The following is an 18,478-nucleotide window of genomic DNA, read 5'->3' on the forward strand; positions in this document are numbered from 1 at the left end:
GAGTGCTTGTTGAATTGAGCTATGAGTCCACTACTGCACTCCAGTCTGGGCAACAGAGGGAGACCCAGTATCTAAGAAAGGAAGATTCATTGGCTAGACACGGTGGCTCACGCCTGTAATCCCAACACTTTGGGAGGCCAAGATAGGCAGATCACTTGAGGCCAGGCGTTCGAGACCAGCCTGGCCAATATGGTGAAACCCTGTCTGTCTACTAAAAATACAAAATTAGCTGGGTGTGGTGGCGTGCACCTGTAATCCCAGCTATTCGGGAGGCTGAGGCAAGAGAATTGCTTGAACTGGGGAGGCAGAGGTTGCAGTGAGCCAAGATAGCGCCACTGCACTCTAGCCTGGGTGACAGAGTGAGACCCCGTCTCAAAAAGAGAAAAGAAAAAAAGATTCATGCTCTGCTAAAGTTGAAGAAGCCGGGGAAAAAACTTTGGAGCGTTAGCGGCGTCAAGATCCGGCGTGAGCAGAAAGGGCACAGCATTTGCAAAGGCGTGGAGGAGTGATTTTACTGCGTTCTATCTCTAGGAAGCAATGACTTGGCCTTACCCATTTACAGAGTACATTGGGACCCTGGTCCCAGAGCTGGTTTGCAGTCTGGGCACTGAGATGCGTTCTGGGACTTGTAGTTTTCCCCAGAGCCAGGCAACTCAAAAATCGAGACATCGGATCCCACCACGAGGTGTCGCCCTTGAGCGAGTACGGTGGGACCTATCCTGTACTTCAGAAGACTGTTGCAGACATCCAACAATCACAGGGAAGAAGGCGAGTTTTTCTGATTGACAGATATGGTTCTCAATCATAGTGAAGATTCGGATGTTACACCCCGCCCTCTTTTGCCTGGTTGGCTGGAGCAACGAAGTGATATTTATATGAACCAATGGGAAATTCTTAGGGAACTAAGTAGTAGCTCAATCCCTAACACCATTGGTCCACATTGTCGACTGGCACGTCTGCCTACCAATAAGATGGTGTAACCTCGTCAATGGGTGGAGCCAACGTGCATTATTTCTGAAACACCTCTTTCCTCTCTTGACAACTTGCTTTCTGCCGCTATTGGCTTTTGCACAACAGTGACGGTTCTTTTGTCCAATAAACCAGCAAGACGGTCCCCAGGGGGAAGGTTTACTCACCCATTGGCCTGTGCCTCGTTTTTATTGGCTAGTCTGCCCGAGTGGCGGCGCAGCAGGCCAATCGCGTGCGGCGCGAGTGATCTGGGCGCAGCCCTGGGGCCGGGGCGGGAGGTCGCTTGGGTCGGGTGTAGCCTGAGAACCGGATGAGGCGGCGACCGTGAGGCCGAGCCGGGAGCGGGCGTCTTGCCGAGGCCCGGGCGGGCGGGGAGCAACGGCTACAGACGCCGCGGGGCCAGGTCGTTGAGGGTCGGCGGCGGCGGGGAGCGCAGGGCGCTCGGGCCGGGGGCCGCCGGCGCCATGGGCAACCGCGGGATGGAAGAGCTGATCCCGCTAGTCAACAAGCTGCAGGACGCCTTCAGCTCCATCGGCCAGAGCTGCCACCTGGACCTGCCGCAGATCGCTGTGGTGGGCGGTCAGAGCGCCGGCAAGAGCTCGGTGCTGGAGAACTTCGTGGGCCGGTGAGCGGGAGCGGCAGGGATCGCGGACGGGCGGCGGCCTAGGGCGCGGAGGGCGGACCGGGAATGGCGCTCCGTGCGCCGCCGGCGTAACTGCGGCGCTTGCGTGCCGGCGGCGGGGAACCGGACGGGGTCGGGGGGGTGGGGCGGGCCCTGTGGGACGCCCTGGGCAGAGGACTCCCTGCAGGGGCTCGGGAGCGGGCCTGGGCCCCAGGGGCGGCGTCATGGGCTGGGGGGCCGTAGGACCGGAGGTGTGCTGGAATCCTGCGGTCCATCTGGTCCCAGCTTTCGTGGGTGAACTCTGCCGTCTGGTTGCCTGTGGGTCTGGGGTAGATCCCTCTTCTGCTCTTTCGGGCTGTTTCTCAGAGGTGAAACCGCCATCTAGATATCTATTGGGGCGACCCCTGCGGTCTGGCTGGCTTGTTCTTGTATCTGGAGCTGCCCCCGCCATCTGGTTGGCTGTCTCTCTGTCCTGGGCAAGCCTCCCTCCCACAACCATTTGGTTGTCCATCTGTCCAGTCCCACCTGGCAGCCCCCTGCTGTCTGGCTAGCTGTAAAGGGTGACCTCTGCTGCCTGGCCGCCCATCCGTGCCCCTCACAGACTTTTAACACTGAGCAGTCCCTCTGTTGGGTGACACCAGCTGGCCTCCACTGTCTGACTGGCTAGCTGACTCCTAGGGGACCCTGTTTGAATCTCTCAGGCTGACTCTTATAGCTTAGTCCCTCCCTAGCCCTGGCTCCTCTCTTCCGTGTGGATTCTTCTGTCTGGCCATCTCCTATTCTGCGCATGACTACCCCTGAGCGTCTGACCCATCGCCTCTGGAAGTGGGTGGCAGGAGGGTGGAGGGGAGAATAGAACTGAAGGATGAGATTTGAACCCTACTTCCCCTCTCAGCTGGAAGGAGGACCCTGGGGGTACCTTACTTCAGGATTCCTTTCAGGGTGCTGGAACACAGGGGCCCGCCTCCCAGCTACAGCCTGCCAATTGGGGGCCCTCCTTTGGAGCCTGGGAAGGGGCTTCTTGCGTGACCAGGCCTCAGTGGCTAGCCCTGGGATGTAGCCTTCTCTGGACAGCCCTGAGAAGCCGCGGTGTGTCCATCTGTCCAGTGGGCAGACTCCACTCTCTGGGCTGTTTCCAGGATTCAGGAAGCAAGTGAATGAGAACAGCCCATGCAGCCACCTCTCCCTCCCACCAACCCCTTTTGCCTTTCTTGTCTCCCAGATGGGCGGCCACTTCTCCATTCCAGGAACTACTCATTCGTAGTGGTGTGGCTGCCAAATGATAACATCCTCCTCCTGTCATTATTGTCATTGTTATTGTTTTTATCAGTGTCAAGGGATAATGTTTTTCTTGATTCAACTTCTTGAATCCCAAGTAAGGAGTGGGGTGGAGGCTGTGTTATCATCCCCACCTTAGCTGAGCTGGGAGGCTTAGAAGGGACTGTGTTCACCCAAGGCCACCAGGCTGGCGTAAAGCCTTGTGTCTGCTATCCCGGAGCCTTGGGGCTTTCCTCCCAGCAGCACGAATTTCCTCCTTTGCTACCTTGTCTCTGGCGCATTGCCTTCTGTCTACCACAGTGTTTGCAAAGCTCTGTCTCTTTCACATGCCTTGTGACCTTGCACAGGTTGTCTTGGCTTCTCTAAGTCTTGGTTGACACTCCTAAACAAATTTTTTTTTTTTTGAGACAGAGTCTCGCTCTGTCATCTAGTCTGGAGTGTAGTGGTGCAATCTTGGCTCACTGCAACCTCTGCCTCCCGGGTTCAGGCGATTCTCCTGCCTCAGCCTCCCGAGTAGCTGGGATTACAGGCGTCCACTACCATGCCCAACTAATTTTTGTATTTTTAGTAGAGACGGGGTTTCACCATGTTGGCCAGGCTGGTCTCGAACTCCTTACCTCAAGTGATCCTCCCGCCTTGGCCTCCCAAAGTGCTGGGATTACAGGCGTGAGCCACCAAGTCGGGCCCCACGAGTTCAAGACCAGCCTGGGTAACATGACAAGACACCATTCTACAAAAAATAAAAAAAGTAGCCAGGTAGGGTAGTAGTCCCATACCTGTAGTCCGAGCAACTCACGAGGCTGGCTTGAGCCCAGCATGTCCAGACTGCAGTGAGCTGTGATCGCACCGTTACCCTCCAGCCGGCGTGACAGAACCAGATCCTGTTTCAAAAAAAAGAAAAGAAAAGAAAGTGCTTACCTAATGCAGTGCCTGGCACATAGTAGGTCTACATGGATAGGGCTGTTGTTTATCTGGCTGGTTCCTTTGCTATCAGTGACAAAAGCTAACCAGAATGAAAGTGCTTTCATGTTACACACTTAAGCCTTATGAGGACGGCATAAAAAAGGCTTCTTTTTGGGTATGAGGGGCTCAAACAAGGCTTACCTTTTTTTTTTTCCTGGTAAGAGATAGGGTCTATCTTTGTTGCCGAGGTTGGAGTGGAGGGGTGCAGTCTTAGCTCACTGCAGCCTCGAACTCCTGGGCTCAAGCAATCCTCTCGCCTCTGCCTCTAAAAGCACTAGGGTTACAGGTGTGAGCCATTGCGCCGAGCCTAGATTTTCTAAGGATGTGGTCCGAGTGGGAACAGCCCAGTTAGTTCAGCCCTGTAGCTGGAGGTCCAGATCACTGGCTCTGGGGGCCAAGGCCTGCCTACTGGGTCTTTTGTTTTACCTGCGTAGCTTTTGTTTTTAATAAGATTTTCCAATGTTGGATTTCTAGTCAATATCTGGATTTCTTGTGGTGCTAAGACACTCAGATCTCTAGAGTTTAGAGTTGTGGTACACAGGCTGTGGGCCTAAGGCCCGGTTCCACCATGTTTGGCTGTGCGACTCGGCCACGTGGATTTGGTGTTCTGGGCCTCAGATTCCTTTTCCGTACGCTGAGGGTGGTAACTGGTACCCTGGGGCCTGGATGGGTGATGCGTGTCGAGGCCATGGGTCTTAGAGGCATGGTTGCTGTTGTTGTAATCAGTATTACCTGGCCTTGCTGAGCCTTTGACCTTTGTGGCACTAATGACTTCGATTTCAGAAGCAGCAGTCACTGTCCTATAAGACTAAGAGTGGCCACTCCAGCTGCCACAGTCCCCACTACTCCCTAGCACTTACCAAGGTCTAGTTCATATTTGCTTGGAGGCTCCTGACCCTAAAACCTTTGAGTTTGAGACCCCTGGCTTGTCTGCCCTGCACCAGCAGATAGAACTTTGACCCTAAGGAGAAAGGAGGGCATCCTCCCTCTTTTTTTTTTTTTTTTTTTGAGACGGAGTCTCGCTCTGTCGCCCAGGCCGGAGTGCAGTGGCGCGATCTCGGCTCACTGCAAGCTCTGCCTCCCGGGTTTACGCCATTCTCCTGCCTCAGCCTCCCAAGTAGCTGGGACTACAGGCGCCCGCCACCTCGCCCGGCTAGTTTTTTTGTATTTTTTTTTTTTTTTTAGTAGAGACGGGGTTTTACTGTGTTAGCCGGGATGGTCTCGATCTCCTGACCTCGTGATCCGCCTGTCTCAGCCTCCCAAAGTGCTGGGATTACAGGCTTGAGGCACCGCGCCCGGCCGCATCCTCCCTCTTGACCCTTGTCATTTAGCCTCAGGGGCTGGCCAGAGGGAAGGCCTTAGGCATTCCCCCACCCGAGCCTCCTGAGTAGCTGGGACTACAGTCACGAGCCACCACACCTGAGCCAGAGAAGGGCAGGAAGAGGCCGAGGCCTCCAGCTCCAATTGCAGGGGATGGGCCTGGTCCTGTGAGGTTTACCTCTGTGAGCCTCAGTTTCCTCAGCTAGGAAATGGGGCTGCTGACAGATCTGATTGATCTGTTTCAACTCATAGGGCAGGTAAAGTCACCTGGTGCCAGTCATTGCATACCTGTGAAACCTTGGGCAGGGGACTCAGTCCCTCCACTTTATTTTTAGTTTTTGAGATAGGGTCTTACACCATCGCCCAGGCTCGAGTGCAGTGGCACGATCTCTGCTCACTGCAGCCTTGACCTCCCGGGCTCAAGCGATTCTCCTACCTCTCAGCCTCCTAAGTAGCTGGGACTACAGGCATGTGCCACCACGCCTGGCTAATTTTTCATTTTTTTGTAGATACAGGGCCTTGCTGTGTTGCCCAGGCTGGTCTTGACCTCCTGGCCTCAAAATGAGCCTCCTGCATCAGTCTCCCAAGGTACTGTGTGAGCCACTGTGCCCAGTCTCCCCTTTGTTAAAATACAAGTTATAATAGCACTTCTTTCCCTTTCTTTCTTTTATTTTTTTCTTTTGAGACAGAGTCTGGCTTTGTCGCCCAGGCTGGAGTGCAGTGGTACGATCTCAGCTTACTGCAATCTCGCCTCCTGAGTTCAAGCAATTCTCCTGCCTCAGCCTCCTGAGTAGCTGGGACTACAGTCACGAGCCACCACACCTAGCTAATTTTTTTTTTTTTTTTTTTTTTTTTTTTGAGATAGAGTTTCACTCTTGTTGCCCAGGCTGAAGTGCAATGGCGCGATCTCGGCTCACCGCAACCTCCCCTCCCAGTTTCAAGCCATTCTCCTGCCTCAGCCTCCTGAGTAGCTGGGATTACAGGCATGCACCACCACACCCGACTAATTTTGTATTTTTAGTACAGGTGGGGTTTTTCCATGTTGGTCAGGCTGGTCTCAAACTCCGGACCTCAGGTGATCTGCCTGCCATGGTCTGCCAAAATGCTGGGATTATAGGCGTGAGCCACCGTGCCCTACTAATTTTTTTTTTTTTTTTGAGACCGAGTCTTGCTCTGTTGCCCAGGCTGGAGTGCAGTGGCATGATTTTGGCTCACTGCAAGCTCTGCTTCCTGGGTTCGTGCCATTCTCCTGCCTCAGGCTCCCGAGTGTATGGGACTACCTCGTGGTGGCAGGTGCCACCACGCCCAGCTAATTTTTTGTATTTTTTGTAGAGACGGAGTTTCACCGTGTTAGCCAGGATGGTCTCGATCTCCTGACCTCGTGATCTGCCCGCCTCGGCCTCCCAAAGTGCTGGGATTACAGGCGTGAGCCACCGCACCCGGCCAATTTTTGTATTTTTGATAGGGGTGGCATTTCCCCATGTTGGCCAGGCTGGTCCAAAACTCCTGACCTCAAGTGATCTTCCTGCCTTGGCCTCCCAAGGTGTTGGGACTACAGGTGTTAAGCCACAGTGCCCAGCTCCCTTTTCTTTAAAATACGAGTTATAATAGCACTTCTTTCCCTTTCTTGAATAGGGATTAAGTGAGACAGTTTGGAGTGCTTGGCATAGAAGAAAGAAGTGCTTAAAACATTAGGTGTTGTTTCTTCATTGAAAAATGTTTCCTGGCCGGGCGCGGTGGCTCAAGCCTGTAATCCCAGCACTTTGGGAGGCCGAGACGGGCGGATCACGAGGTCAGGAAATCGAGACCATTCTGGCTAACACGGTGAAACCCCGTCTCTACTAAAAATACAAAAACTAGCTGGGCGAGGTGGCGGGCTCCTGTAGTCCCAGCTACTCGGGAGGCTGAGGCAGGAGAATGGCGTAAACCCGGGAGGCGGAGCTTGCAGTGAGCTGAGATCTGGCCACTGCACTCCAGTCCGGGCGACACAGCGAGACTCCGCCTCAAAAAAAAAAAAAAAAAAAAAAAAGAAAAAAGAAAAATGTTTCCTGGGCCGGGTGCAGTGGCTCACGCCTGTAATCCCAGCACTTTGGGAGGCCGAGGCAGGCGAATCACCTGAGGTCAGGAGTTCGAGACTAGCCTGACCAACATGGAGAAACTCTGTCTCTACTAAAAATACAAAAAAATTAGCCAGGCGTAGTGGAGCATGCCTGTAATCCCAGCTACTCGGGAGGCTGAGGTAGGAGAATCACTTGAACCTGGAAGGCAGAGGTTGTGGTGAGCCGAGATTGTGCCATTGCACTCCAGCCTGGGCAACAAGAGTGACACTCTGACTCAAAAAAAAAAAAAAGAAAAATGTTTCCTGAGCACTTTTGCTGTGTGCCTGGGGACATGGCCCTGAGCAAGTTACCAGAACTCCTGCCCTGGAGGAGCTGGCCTTTCAGCAGGAAGCAGATAAAGGAGAAACATGGGCCGCTCAGTGGCTGAGGCCCACAATCTCAGCTCTTTGGGATCCAAGCGGGAGGATCACTTGAGCCCAGTCGTTGGAGACCAGCCCGGGCAACATAGTAAGACCCCTTCTCTACAAAAAATAAAAAACATTAGCTGGGCATGGTGACACCTGTAGTCCCAGCTACTCAGGAGGCTGAGGCCAGAGGATGGCTTGAGCCTGGGATTTCAAGGCTGCAGTGAGCTCTGATCAAGCTACTGCCTTCCAGCCTGGGCAAAAGAACGAGACCTCGTCTCAAAAAAAAAAAAAAAAAAAAAAAAAAAATTGCTGGGTGCAGTGGCTCACGCCTATAATCCCAGCACTTTGGGAGGCCGAGGTGGGCGGATGTCAGAAGATCGAGACCATCCTGGCCAACATGGTGAAACCCCGTCTCTACTAAAAATACAAAAAAAAATTAGCCAGGCGTGGTGGCGGGAGTCTGTAGTCCCAGCTACTCGGGAGGCTGAGGCAGGAGAATGGCATAAACCCGGGAGGCGGAGCTTGCAGTGAGCCGAGATCCGGCCACTGCACTCCAGCCTGGGTGACACAGCGAGACTCCTCAAAAAAAAAAAAAAAAGGAGAAACATGGTTGAAGGTGATCCACCCGCCTCGGCCTCCCAAAGTGTTGGGATACAGGTGTGAGCCACCGTGCCCTGCTGAAAAAATATTTTTGTAATTAGCAGGGTGTGGTGGCTCACGCCTGTGGTCCCAGCTACTCAGGAGACTCAGGTGAGAGGATCACTTGAGCCTAGGAGTTGGAGGCTGCAGTGAGCCAGTCTGGGGGACAGAGCAAGAGAAAAGAAACCTACAACTGTCATCAGAGTTCTCATCCCAGATAAAAGGAGACAAGAGCCAACCAGCGAGATCACAAATGCTGCCTGTTTCACAATGGTTTGCTATGTGATTCTCAGTCCACTCCCAGGAAGCAGAGACCACCATGTTCCCATTTTCCACATGAGGAAACTGAGGCCCAGACAAGTGAGGTCACTCTTTTGGTGTGTGGCAGCACCAAGCCTTGCATATTCCCAAAGATGCCTCTAGACTGTACCAATTCCAGCAGGCCCAGCACTGCAGAGCACCCTGACCGAGCCTTGCATGGTCCTTTTTTCTTTTTTCTTTTTTGAGACAGAGTCTCACTCTGTCCCCCAGGCTGGAGTGCAATGGTGTGATCTCTGCTTACTGCAAACTCCGCCTCCTGGGTTCAAGTGATTCTCCTGCCTCAGCCTCCCAAGTAGCTGGGACTAAAGGCGTGCGCCACCACACCAGGCTAATTTTTGTATTTTTAGTAGAGATGGGGATTCACTATGTTGGCCAGGCTGGTCTCCAACTCCCAGCCTTGTGGTCTGCCTGCTTCAGCCTCCCAAAATGCTGGGATTACGGATGTGAGCCACTGCGCCCGGCCATGTGTGGCCTTTTCAAGAAGCAATTTGTCTTTACCCAAAAGGAAAGTCACTGGAAACAGAAGACGTCATTTCCAGGTGACTCTAAACTAATAAGATCCGTTAAAGCGACAAATCAGCCCAAGGGGCGCATCACGTGCCCCTCCATCTGTCAGGGACAGGAGCCAACGGCCATCCAATGTGCACGGGTGCGGCACCCACTGAGGCACAGGCAGTGTCCCCGCGGCTCGTCCACATCTCACTGGAGGGACGCATCACCAAAGGCCAAATAAAAACGCAGCTGGAAACGCCAGCATGCCCGGCACAGCTGCTGCTTATTAAAAGAAAAACGGCACAGGGTGCCTACATGCCTTTGGAGTCTGCTCACTGAGAAAATTGAGTTAAAGCTGGAAATCAAAGGAGAGCCCTCAGCTTGACCAGGTCCAGAGGGACAGTAGCAGCGCCACCAGCTTTCCTTCCCTCTGCTCAGACAGCCTCCCTTGCCCCCAGTGTTCCTAGAGTCCTGGTTCCACCCTAATACCTCCCAGATCTGATCTCCCTCCACTGGCCTGCTAAACTGGCCTCCAGGCATCCTCCCACATCAGGACCTTTGCACTGGATTCTCTTCCCCAGTCTCCAGGGGTTGCTTCGTTGCCTCCTTCAAGGCTCTGCTCAAATGTCACCAATTTCCCTATTTAAAATGTACCCCCTCTGGCCGGGCACAGTGGCTCACGCTTGTAATCCCAGCAGAGGCAGAGGCAGGCGGATCACGAAGTCAGGAGATCGAGACCATCCTGGCCAACATGGTGGAACCCTGTCACTACTAAAAATCCAAAAATTATCAGGGCGTGGTGGCACTCACCTGTAGTCCCAGCTGCTCGGGAGGCTGAGGCAGGAGAATCGCTTGAACCCAGGAGGCAGAGGTTGCAGTGAGCCGAAATCGCGCCACTGCACTCCAACTTGGAGATAGAGTGAAACTCTATCTCAAAAAAAAAAAAAAAAAAAAAATTTTTTTTTTGTTTTTGTTTTTGTTTTGCAGAGACAGGGTCTTAATTTTTGCTCAATCTGGTGTCAAACTACTGGGCCCAAGCTATCCTCCTGCCTTGTCCTCCCAAAGTGGTGGGATTACAGGTGTGAGCCACCGAACCTGGCCTTAGTTTCTTTTTCCTTAAAGAGAAGGAGCTCATCATTACTCTGTTGATATAAATGGAGCGCCTATCAGTGCAGGCAGTGTTCTAGCTCTGGGGATACAGCCAGGACCAGGACACGTAGGCACGCCCTGTTCCCCAGATCCTGAAATATCGACCAGAGGTTGTTCCTGGTTCCTTTCTAAGTGGGAATCATGGCTGCAAACAAATAATTGGCTGTGAGAGTTATTTACACCCATTTTGTGTATGGTGGTGAGAAACTGGGAGAAAAATGCCCAGCATCGGATGACTTGAGGTCAGGAGTCCGAGACCAGCCTGGCCAACATGGTGAAACTTCATCTCTACTAAGAATACAAAAATTAGCTGGGCGTGGTGGCAGGCACCTGTAATCCCAGCTATTCGGGAGGCTGAGGCAGGAGAATTGCTTGAACCTGGGGGACGGACGTTGTGGTGAGCCGAGATTGCGCCACTGCACTCCAGCCTGGGCAACAGAGCGAGACTGTCTCAAAAAAAAGCCCAGTGATAGAGGATTTGGCCAGATAAGCTTGTCCAGACAACCGACTATCATCTCGCTACTCAGAGGGATCTAGAAGAATCTTTAGTGACCCAGAAAGCTGCACAAGACCTGTTAGGTACCAGATGAAATGGGCTGTGGGATCCTGTCTTGTTTAAAACGATTGTTTGTATTTTGCTCAGTGAAAAGACCAGAAAGACATACTCTGCCCTAACCCTACATGTGAATTGTCTCCCCATGTGATTCTTGGTCTGTTTTTGCTGGTTTGGGGATTAGGTTTATAATCAGGAAGACAGATTTCTCCAAAGCTTCGCTCTAGGCTGTCTAAGTGCTTTCTCAGAGCTACTTATTGAGGGATAACGGCCCTTGATAGGTTCATAACATTGAAATCCCCTGGTAATAACCTGGATTATTTCTGGTTCAGGATGGAAGATGGCCTTGGGGACAGTTCTAGATTTAGAGAGGAGGTTTTCTTTTCTTTTTTTTTTCCTTTCTCTTTTCTTTTCTTTTCCTTTCAAGACGGGGTCTCACTCTGTTGCCCAGGCTGAAATACAGTGGCTTGATCATAGCTCACAGCAACCTCAACTTCCCTGGCTCAAGTGATCTTCCCACTTCAACCTCCCAAGTAGCTGGGACCACAGGTGTGCGCCACTGCCCCCAGCTAATGTTAATAAATTTTTTGTAGAGGTGGGGTCTCGTTATTTTTTGCCCAGGCTAGTCTCAAACCCCTGGGCTCAAGTGATTCTCCTGCCTCAGCTTCCCAAAGTGCTGGGATTACAGGCATGAGCCATGGAGCCCGGCCTAGATTAGATTTAGAGTTTTCAGAGTTGGCTTAGAGGGTAGAGGCTGGCCTTTGAATGGAACCCTGTCTTGCTCTCGCTCTCTCTCAGCATTTGTATTTGGCTCAGAGCCACATCTGGCAAACTTCTGCCCGATTTGAATGAAAATGCTGAAATTATAGGCTCCTCGACTGCTGAAAAAAAGTGAGAACATCATGTAAACCGTAATTTACTGGGGTTGCCAACTACATGCTGTAATTAAGCCCTTATTGTGTTAAAGCTTTGGAAAAATCCAAGCCAATAATGAGATATTTATAGGGCATTAGCTACAATCGGAATAAAGGGAAAATGTGGCCCTGCGTCTGAAGCAGGACGGCAAAGAGAGGAAAGACGCCTGTTTCCGGGTGCATTTTGGGTTTCTGTGAATGTTGGTAACTAGGTTCCTGCTGGGCGGTGGGAAATTTTCCCCTGTGGCATCACCCGTAGCTTGAACCAGGAGCTGGATGACTGTTTCAGTTTCATCTGCTGCTGGACATTTAAGAGCCAGTGTGGCCGGGCGCGGTGGCTCAAGCCTGTAATCCCAGCACTTTGGGAGGCCGAGACGGGCGGATCACGAGGTCAGGAGATCGAGACCATCCTGGCTAACACGGTGAAACCCCGTCTCTACTAAAAAATACAAAAAAAAAAACTAGCTGGGCGAGGTGGCGGGCGCCTGTAGTCCCAGCTACTCGGGAGGCTGAGGCAGGAGAATGGCGTGAACCCGGGAGGCAGAGCTTGCAGTGAGCTGAGATCTGGCCACTGCACTCCAGCCTGGGCGACAGAGTGAGACTCCGTCTCAAAAAAAAAAAAAAAAAAAAAAAGAGCCAGTGTTTATGGAGAATCACCGTGTGCTACATGTGCAAAATCTGACCAGTGTCCTCTCTGCCCAGGGGTGGCAGCTGCTGCTCTTAGCTTCCCTGCTTTATAGGTAGAGAAACTGAGGCCAGAGAGGGAGACTGGCCTGAAGTCACATAGTGGGGAGGACACCGGAGCTGGAAATTGAACTGGAAGTGGGTCCTCTAGAGCCAAACATCTGGGGGCCTCAGGGGTGGGAAGGTGTGGGCCTGGCTCTTGAGAGCAGGGCTGAATGGTGGACACCATGGCATTTGTATCTGAGGGCTGGGCGGAGATTACAGAGGGAGCGAGCAACTTGTGGCTTTGGGGATGCATTGAGGTTGTTGGTTGTGTGTCCAACCGGCGTGTTGTAAGCAGCAACCACTCTACACCAGTTGATGGGGAACCAACAGGGACTGGTACTGACAGGACAGGTGAACAGTTAAATGAGCAAGAACATTCTGGGGCAGGCACAGGGGCTCACGCCTGTAATCCCAGCACTTTGGGAGGCCAAGGCGGGCAGATGACTTGAAGCCAGGAGTCTGAGACCAGCCTGGCCAGCATGGCGAAACCCCATCTCTACCAAAAATAAAAAAATTAGCTGAGCAGGTGGTACGTGTTGTCCCAGCTACTTAGCGGGCAGAGGTGGGAGGATCTCCTGAGCCCAGGAATTCACGGTTACATTGAGCTATGATTGCATCACCGCACTCCAGCCTGGGTAACAGCAAGACCCGGTGTCAAGAAAAAAAAAAAAAAGGCTGTACGTGGTGGCTCACACCTATAATCCCAACACTTTGGGAGGCTGAGGTGGGAGTTTGAGACCAGCCTGGCCAACATGACGAAACCCCGTCTCTACTAAAAATACAAAAAATTAGCCGAGCGTGGTGGTGGGCGCCTGTAATGCCAGCTACTCAGGAGGCTGAGGTAGGAGAATCTCTTGAACCTGGGAGGCAGAGGTTGCAGTGAGCCGAGATCATGCCACTGCCCTCCAGCCTGGGCAACAAGAGCGAAGCTCTATCTCAAAAAAAACAAAAACAAAAATATTCTGAAGAGTGAGAAGTGGTTTGCCCTGTACTGCGTTGGGTGGGGGAATGACCGTAGGGGGCTGCTTCACGTGGGGCTTGTTGGGATGGGCGTGCTGCAGTGGAATAGCCCCGCCAGGACTTGGGGGAACGGCATCGAAGGCCAGGGAAACAGCAGGTGCAGAGGCCCGACTAGCTGAGTGCCCACTGCAGACTGCAAAGAACCAGTAGGCACCTGAGAGTTAGGACACTGCCCGTGGAATGCCGACTTTTCTAAATTTGAATTACACAAGTAGAGCGTGGAGACGGTGTTCTTGGGAAAAGGGAAACGATTACAGGTGAGGAAGAGCACACTGCCCAGCCCGTCTCTTCCTCCAGCTCCACCTGGGAGTACCACTGTCACTTCAGGGTATATCTAGCCAGACCCCTCTGGTGTTTCTGTACTTAGGTACATGCTGGTACCTATAGAGAATACGTGGCACTATTATGGGTGGTTCTTTTTTTTTTTTTTTTTTTTTTTTGAAACAGATCTTACTCTGTCACCCAGGCTGGAGTGCAGTGGCACAGTCATAGCTCACTGCCTCGACATCCTGGGCTCAAGCCATCCTCCTACCTCAGCCTCCGGAGTACCTGGGACGGCAACCACATGCCACCATGCCCAACTAATGTTTATAACATTTTGTACAGATGGGGTTTCTTTATGTTGCCAAGGCTGGTCTCAAACTCCTGGGCTCATGCGATCCTTTCACGTTGGCCCCCCAAAGTGCTAGGATTGCAGACATGAGCTACTTCACGCAGCCATGTGCATATATTTGTTGAATGAAAGTAGCTAAGGACCGGAGGTGGTGACTTACACCTGTAATCCCAGCACTATGGGAGGCTGAGGCAACATGGCTTGAGCTCAGGAGTTTGAACCAGCCTGGGCAACATGATGAGACCTCGTCTCTACCAAAAATACAAAAATTAGCGGGCGTGGTGGTGCATGCCTGTACTCCCAGCTACTCAGAAGGCCCTGGTATGAGGATCCCTTGAGCTGGGGTAGTGGTGGAAGTTGCAGTGAGCCCAGATTGTGCCATTGTACTCCAGCGTGGGTGACAGAGCAAGACCCTGTCTCAAAAAAAAAAAAAAAGCTAAAAACCAGAATTGAGTGAATTTCAGTGCACAGTCACGGAGGGGTCTAGGCAGAGGACAGCCCTGAGTCTTGGTTTTGGAGACTTAGAGCCTCCCTGGGGATGCCGGGACCCTGAAGCAAGGACATCTTCCTTTGGAGGAGGGTGGCAAATGGAGATTTGCTCCGTCTGTACAAAGAGTAATAACAGTAATAGGCTGAGACCCTGAGGCTGGGCAGCGTGGGTGTCTCTCTGGGTTGGCTTTGAGGGCTGTAAGGTGGGGCCAGCAGCGTCCCTTCCAGGGCGTAAGGCCCTGTATGGCAACCCGCGGGGTGCCGCCTCTGACTTTTGCTTCCTGCCTGGCTGCTCAGTGGCCCTGGCAGGGGCGAGCACCACTGCTCTTTCTGTTACAAGAGACCTCCTTTGGATAAATCTGAACCCACTCCGATTGCAGACATATGGGGCGGTAGACAAGAGGCCAGCAGCGTTGTCCCAGGCCCTGGTGACACCTCCACGCCCAGACGAAGGAGGAGCAGGCTACTTGGAGCCTGCCCTGTGACACACTTTCGCAGTGATGAGAGCCTTTTAGGGCTGCGATCCTGGCGGGCCAGTCAAGCGGGCAGGAGCAGCCCCAGCCAGGGTGACCCCGCCTGCCGAGTGATACGCCCTGGCACAACCAGGCCAGCCCTGGGGGAAGCCCCCAGGGCAGATCAGGGAGGGACACAGCTGTCCTGGCCATGAGACCTCTGTCTTTTGTACGGATACACAGGGTCCTTCTAGAGGGTCGCAGCCTCCACCCCCGGGAGGCCTCCCAGCTGGCTGCGCAGCCAGGATCCTGCAGCCACCAGGACATTGCCTTTCCAGGTTGTTCTTTTCTTTTTTTCTTTTTTTTCTTTTTTTTGAGATGGAGTCTCGCCGTGTTGCCCAGGCTGGAATGCAATGGTATGATCTCAGCTCACTGCAACCTCCACCTCCCGGGTTCAGGCGATTCTTCTGCCTCAGCCTCCTGAGTAGCTGGGATTACAGGTGTGCATGACCACGCCTGGCTAATTTTTTGTATTTTTAGTAGAGACGGGGTTTCACAATGTTAGCCAGGCTGGTCTCAAACTCCGGACCTCAGGTAATCCACCTGCCTCGGCCTCCCAAAGTGCTGGGATTACAGGCGTGAGCCACCGTGCCTGGCCCCCAGGTTGTTCTTTTCTACATCAACATCAGGGGACAGTGACTGAGAGAGGCCACAAGCCACTGGCTCAGCTTGAGGAAGACTTCCTGTGGTTTGGGTTGATGTAGCTCTCTGTCTTGCAACACTGAGTTCCCCGTCGTCTGGGCGGAAGCCAGTCAGACGGAAGCCCAGCTTCTGCAGTGCCTGCCCTGGTGGCTTGACACAGGGTGCTGGGAAGCTCAGGGCAGGCTGCTTTCTGAGGTGGGAAGGCCCCATCTGGAATGTGTTCCCAGCACTGGGTGAAAATTGATGCACAGCCTTGATTTTTTTTTTTTTTTTTTTTGAGACAGAGTTTCACTCTTGTTGCCCAGGCTGGAATGCAGTGGTACGATCTTGGCTTACTGCAACCTCTGTCTCCTGGGTTCAAGCAATTCTCCTGCCTCAACCTCCCGAGTAGCTAGGATTACAGGTGCGTACCACCACGCCTGGCTAATTTTTTGTCTTTTTAGTAGAGATGGGTTTTCACCATAGCCAGGCTGGTCTTGAACTCCTGACCTCAGGTGATCCACCCACCTTGGCCTCCCAGAGTGCTGGGATTACAGGCATGAGCCACCACACCCGGCCTGCACCAGCTTGATTTTTAAACTCTTTTCTGTTAAAGGAGTTAATCAACTGTTTACTCGTTGTAAAGAAAAAACAAAACAAAACAAAACAGTTCACCCTGTCTAGAGTAAGGTGCACAGAGTAAGGCTGTCCTTTGCATAGGAGCAACCTCTAGCAGTGTGTGGCTCTTGCCAGATTTTTTTTTTTTTTTAAATATTTCTAGGTGTGACTACCCCCTACTCATCCAGCCAGTGAGCCTGTAAGTCTAGCAACAAACACTCCCGCTCCACAGTCCAAAGTCTCAACAGAATGTGACTGTCTTGCACCAAGTCCCTGCTATATTTAGTGCCTCCAAGGGTGTTTGGCTTTTGTTTTCTGTTTTTTTTGAGACCAAGTCTTGCTCTTGTCCTCCAAGCTGGAGTGCAATGGTGCGATCTCGGCTCACTGCAACCTCGCCTCCTGGGTTCAAGCGATTCTCCTGCCTCAGCCTCCCGAGTAGCTGGGATTACAGGCATCTACACCATGCCTGGCTAATTTTTTTTATTTTTAGTAGAGATGGGGTTTCACCATGTCGGCCAGGCTAGTCTTGAACTCCTGACCTTGAGTGATTCGCCTGCCTTGGCCTCCCCAAGTGCTGGGATTACCGGTGTGAGCCACCACACCTGGGCTGTTTTGTTTTTAGTAAACTTTTTATTTTGGAATAATTTTTTTTTTTTTGGAAACGGGGTCCCACTCTTTCACCCATGTTGGAGTGCAGTGGCGTGATGTCGGCTCACTGCAACCTCCCCATCCCAGGCCCAAACGATCCTCCCGCCACAGCCTCCCAAGTAGCTGGAACCACAGGTGTGCACCACAGTGGCCGGCTAATTTTTTGTATTTTCGGTAGAGACAGAGTTTCGCCATGTTGCCCAGTTGGTCTTGGACTCCTGAGCTCAGGTAATCTGCCTGCCTCAGCCTCTCAACGTGCTGGGATTGTAAGCATGAGCCACAACGCCCTGCCTAGAAATAATTTTAGATTTAGAGAAGATAAATAAGTTTCAAATTTACAGAAAGTACAAAGATAATACAGAGAGCTCCTGTACATCCTTCATCAGTGTCCTCTAATTTTACATTTCTTAAAACCAAGAAATTAACCTAGCTACTCAGGAGGCTGAGGCGGGGGGATTGCTTGAGTCCAGGAGTTAAAGCTCAGCCTGGGCAACATAACCTCTTTTCTAAAAATAAATGAATGAAGCCGGACATGGTGGCTCATGCGTGTAATCCCAGCACTCTGGGAGGCCGAGGCAGGTGTTCAAGACTAGCCTGGCCAACATAGCGAAATCCCATCTCTACCAAAAATATAAAAAATTAGCCAGATGTGGTGGCATGTGCCTGTAGTCTCAGCTATTTGGGAGGCTGAAGCAGGAGAATTGCTTAAACCCGGGAGGTGGAGGCTGCAGTGAGCTGAAATCATGCCACTCTACTTCAGCCTGGAGAACAAAACGGGACTCCATCTAAAAAAAAAAAAAAGAACGAATGAAATTAACCTTGGTATACTACTATTAAGTGAGGCCTGGCCAGATGTGGTGGCTCACGCCTGTAATCCCAGCACTTTGGGAGGCAAGGTGGGCAGATGACTTGAGGCCAGGAGTTTGAGACCAGCCTAGCCAACATATCAAAACCCCATATCTACAAAAAATTGTCTGAGTGTGGTCGTATACACCTGTAATCCCAGTCAGTCGGGAGGCTGAGGTAGGAGAATTGCTTGAATCTGAGAGGCCGAGGTTGCAGTGAGCCAAGATCAAGCCACTGCACTCCAGCTTGGACGACAAAGTGATACTCTGTCTCAAAAAAAGAAAAAAAAAGAAAGCGAGGCCAGGTACAGTGACTCACACCTGTAATCCCAGCACTTTGGGAGGCCGGATTGCTTGAGCCTAGGAGTTTTAGACCAGCCTGGGCAATATGGTGAGACTTCATGTGTCAAAAAAAAAAAAAAATTTGCTTGGCCTAGTGGTGCTCGCCTGCAGTCCCAGCTCCTCTGGAGGCTGAGGCAGGAGGATCACTTGAGCCCTGGAGGTCGAGGCTGCAGTGAGTGATGGCTGTGTCATTGCACACCAGCCCAGGCAACAGAGCAAGACCCTGTCTCAAAAGAAAACAAAAACAAAAACAAAACAAAACAAAAAACCCAAAGCCAGAGTATATAGATTTCTTCAATTTTTCTCATATGAGACTAATTTAAAAAATTTTTTTTTATCGGCCGGGCGCGGTGG

At 52.0% G+C, this 18,478-nt stretch overlaps 1 protein-coding gene across 8 annotated transcripts in view; it reads left to right on the forward strand.

Annotated features, from left to right (window-relative positions):
- The first annotated feature begins 1,190 nt into the window (after nucleotides 1–1,190).
- The window catches only part of DNM2 (dynamin 2), a 109,669-nt gene continuing 92,381 nt past the window's right edge, over nucleotides 1,191–18,478 (forward strand). For all 8 annotated transcript variants that reach the window (XM_010373746.2, XM_010373739.2, XM_010373741.2 and 5 more), the window contains exon 1: nucleotides 1,191–1,594. In XM_010373746.2, the coding sequence (XP_010372048.1) occupies nucleotides 1,434–1,594 (161 nt within the window). In that variant the 5' untranslated portion in view covers nucleotides 1,191–1,433. The remainder of the gene's footprint in view (nucleotides 1,595–18,478) is intronic.

The sequence above is a fragment of the Rhinopithecus roxellana genome, chromosome 8 (genome assembly GCF_007565055.1).
Source record: "Rhinopithecus roxellana isolate Shanxi Qingling chromosome 8, ASM756505v1, whole genome shotgun sequence".
Lineage (NCBI taxonomy): Eukaryota > Metazoa > Chordata > Mammalia > Primates > Cercopithecidae > Rhinopithecus > Rhinopithecus roxellana.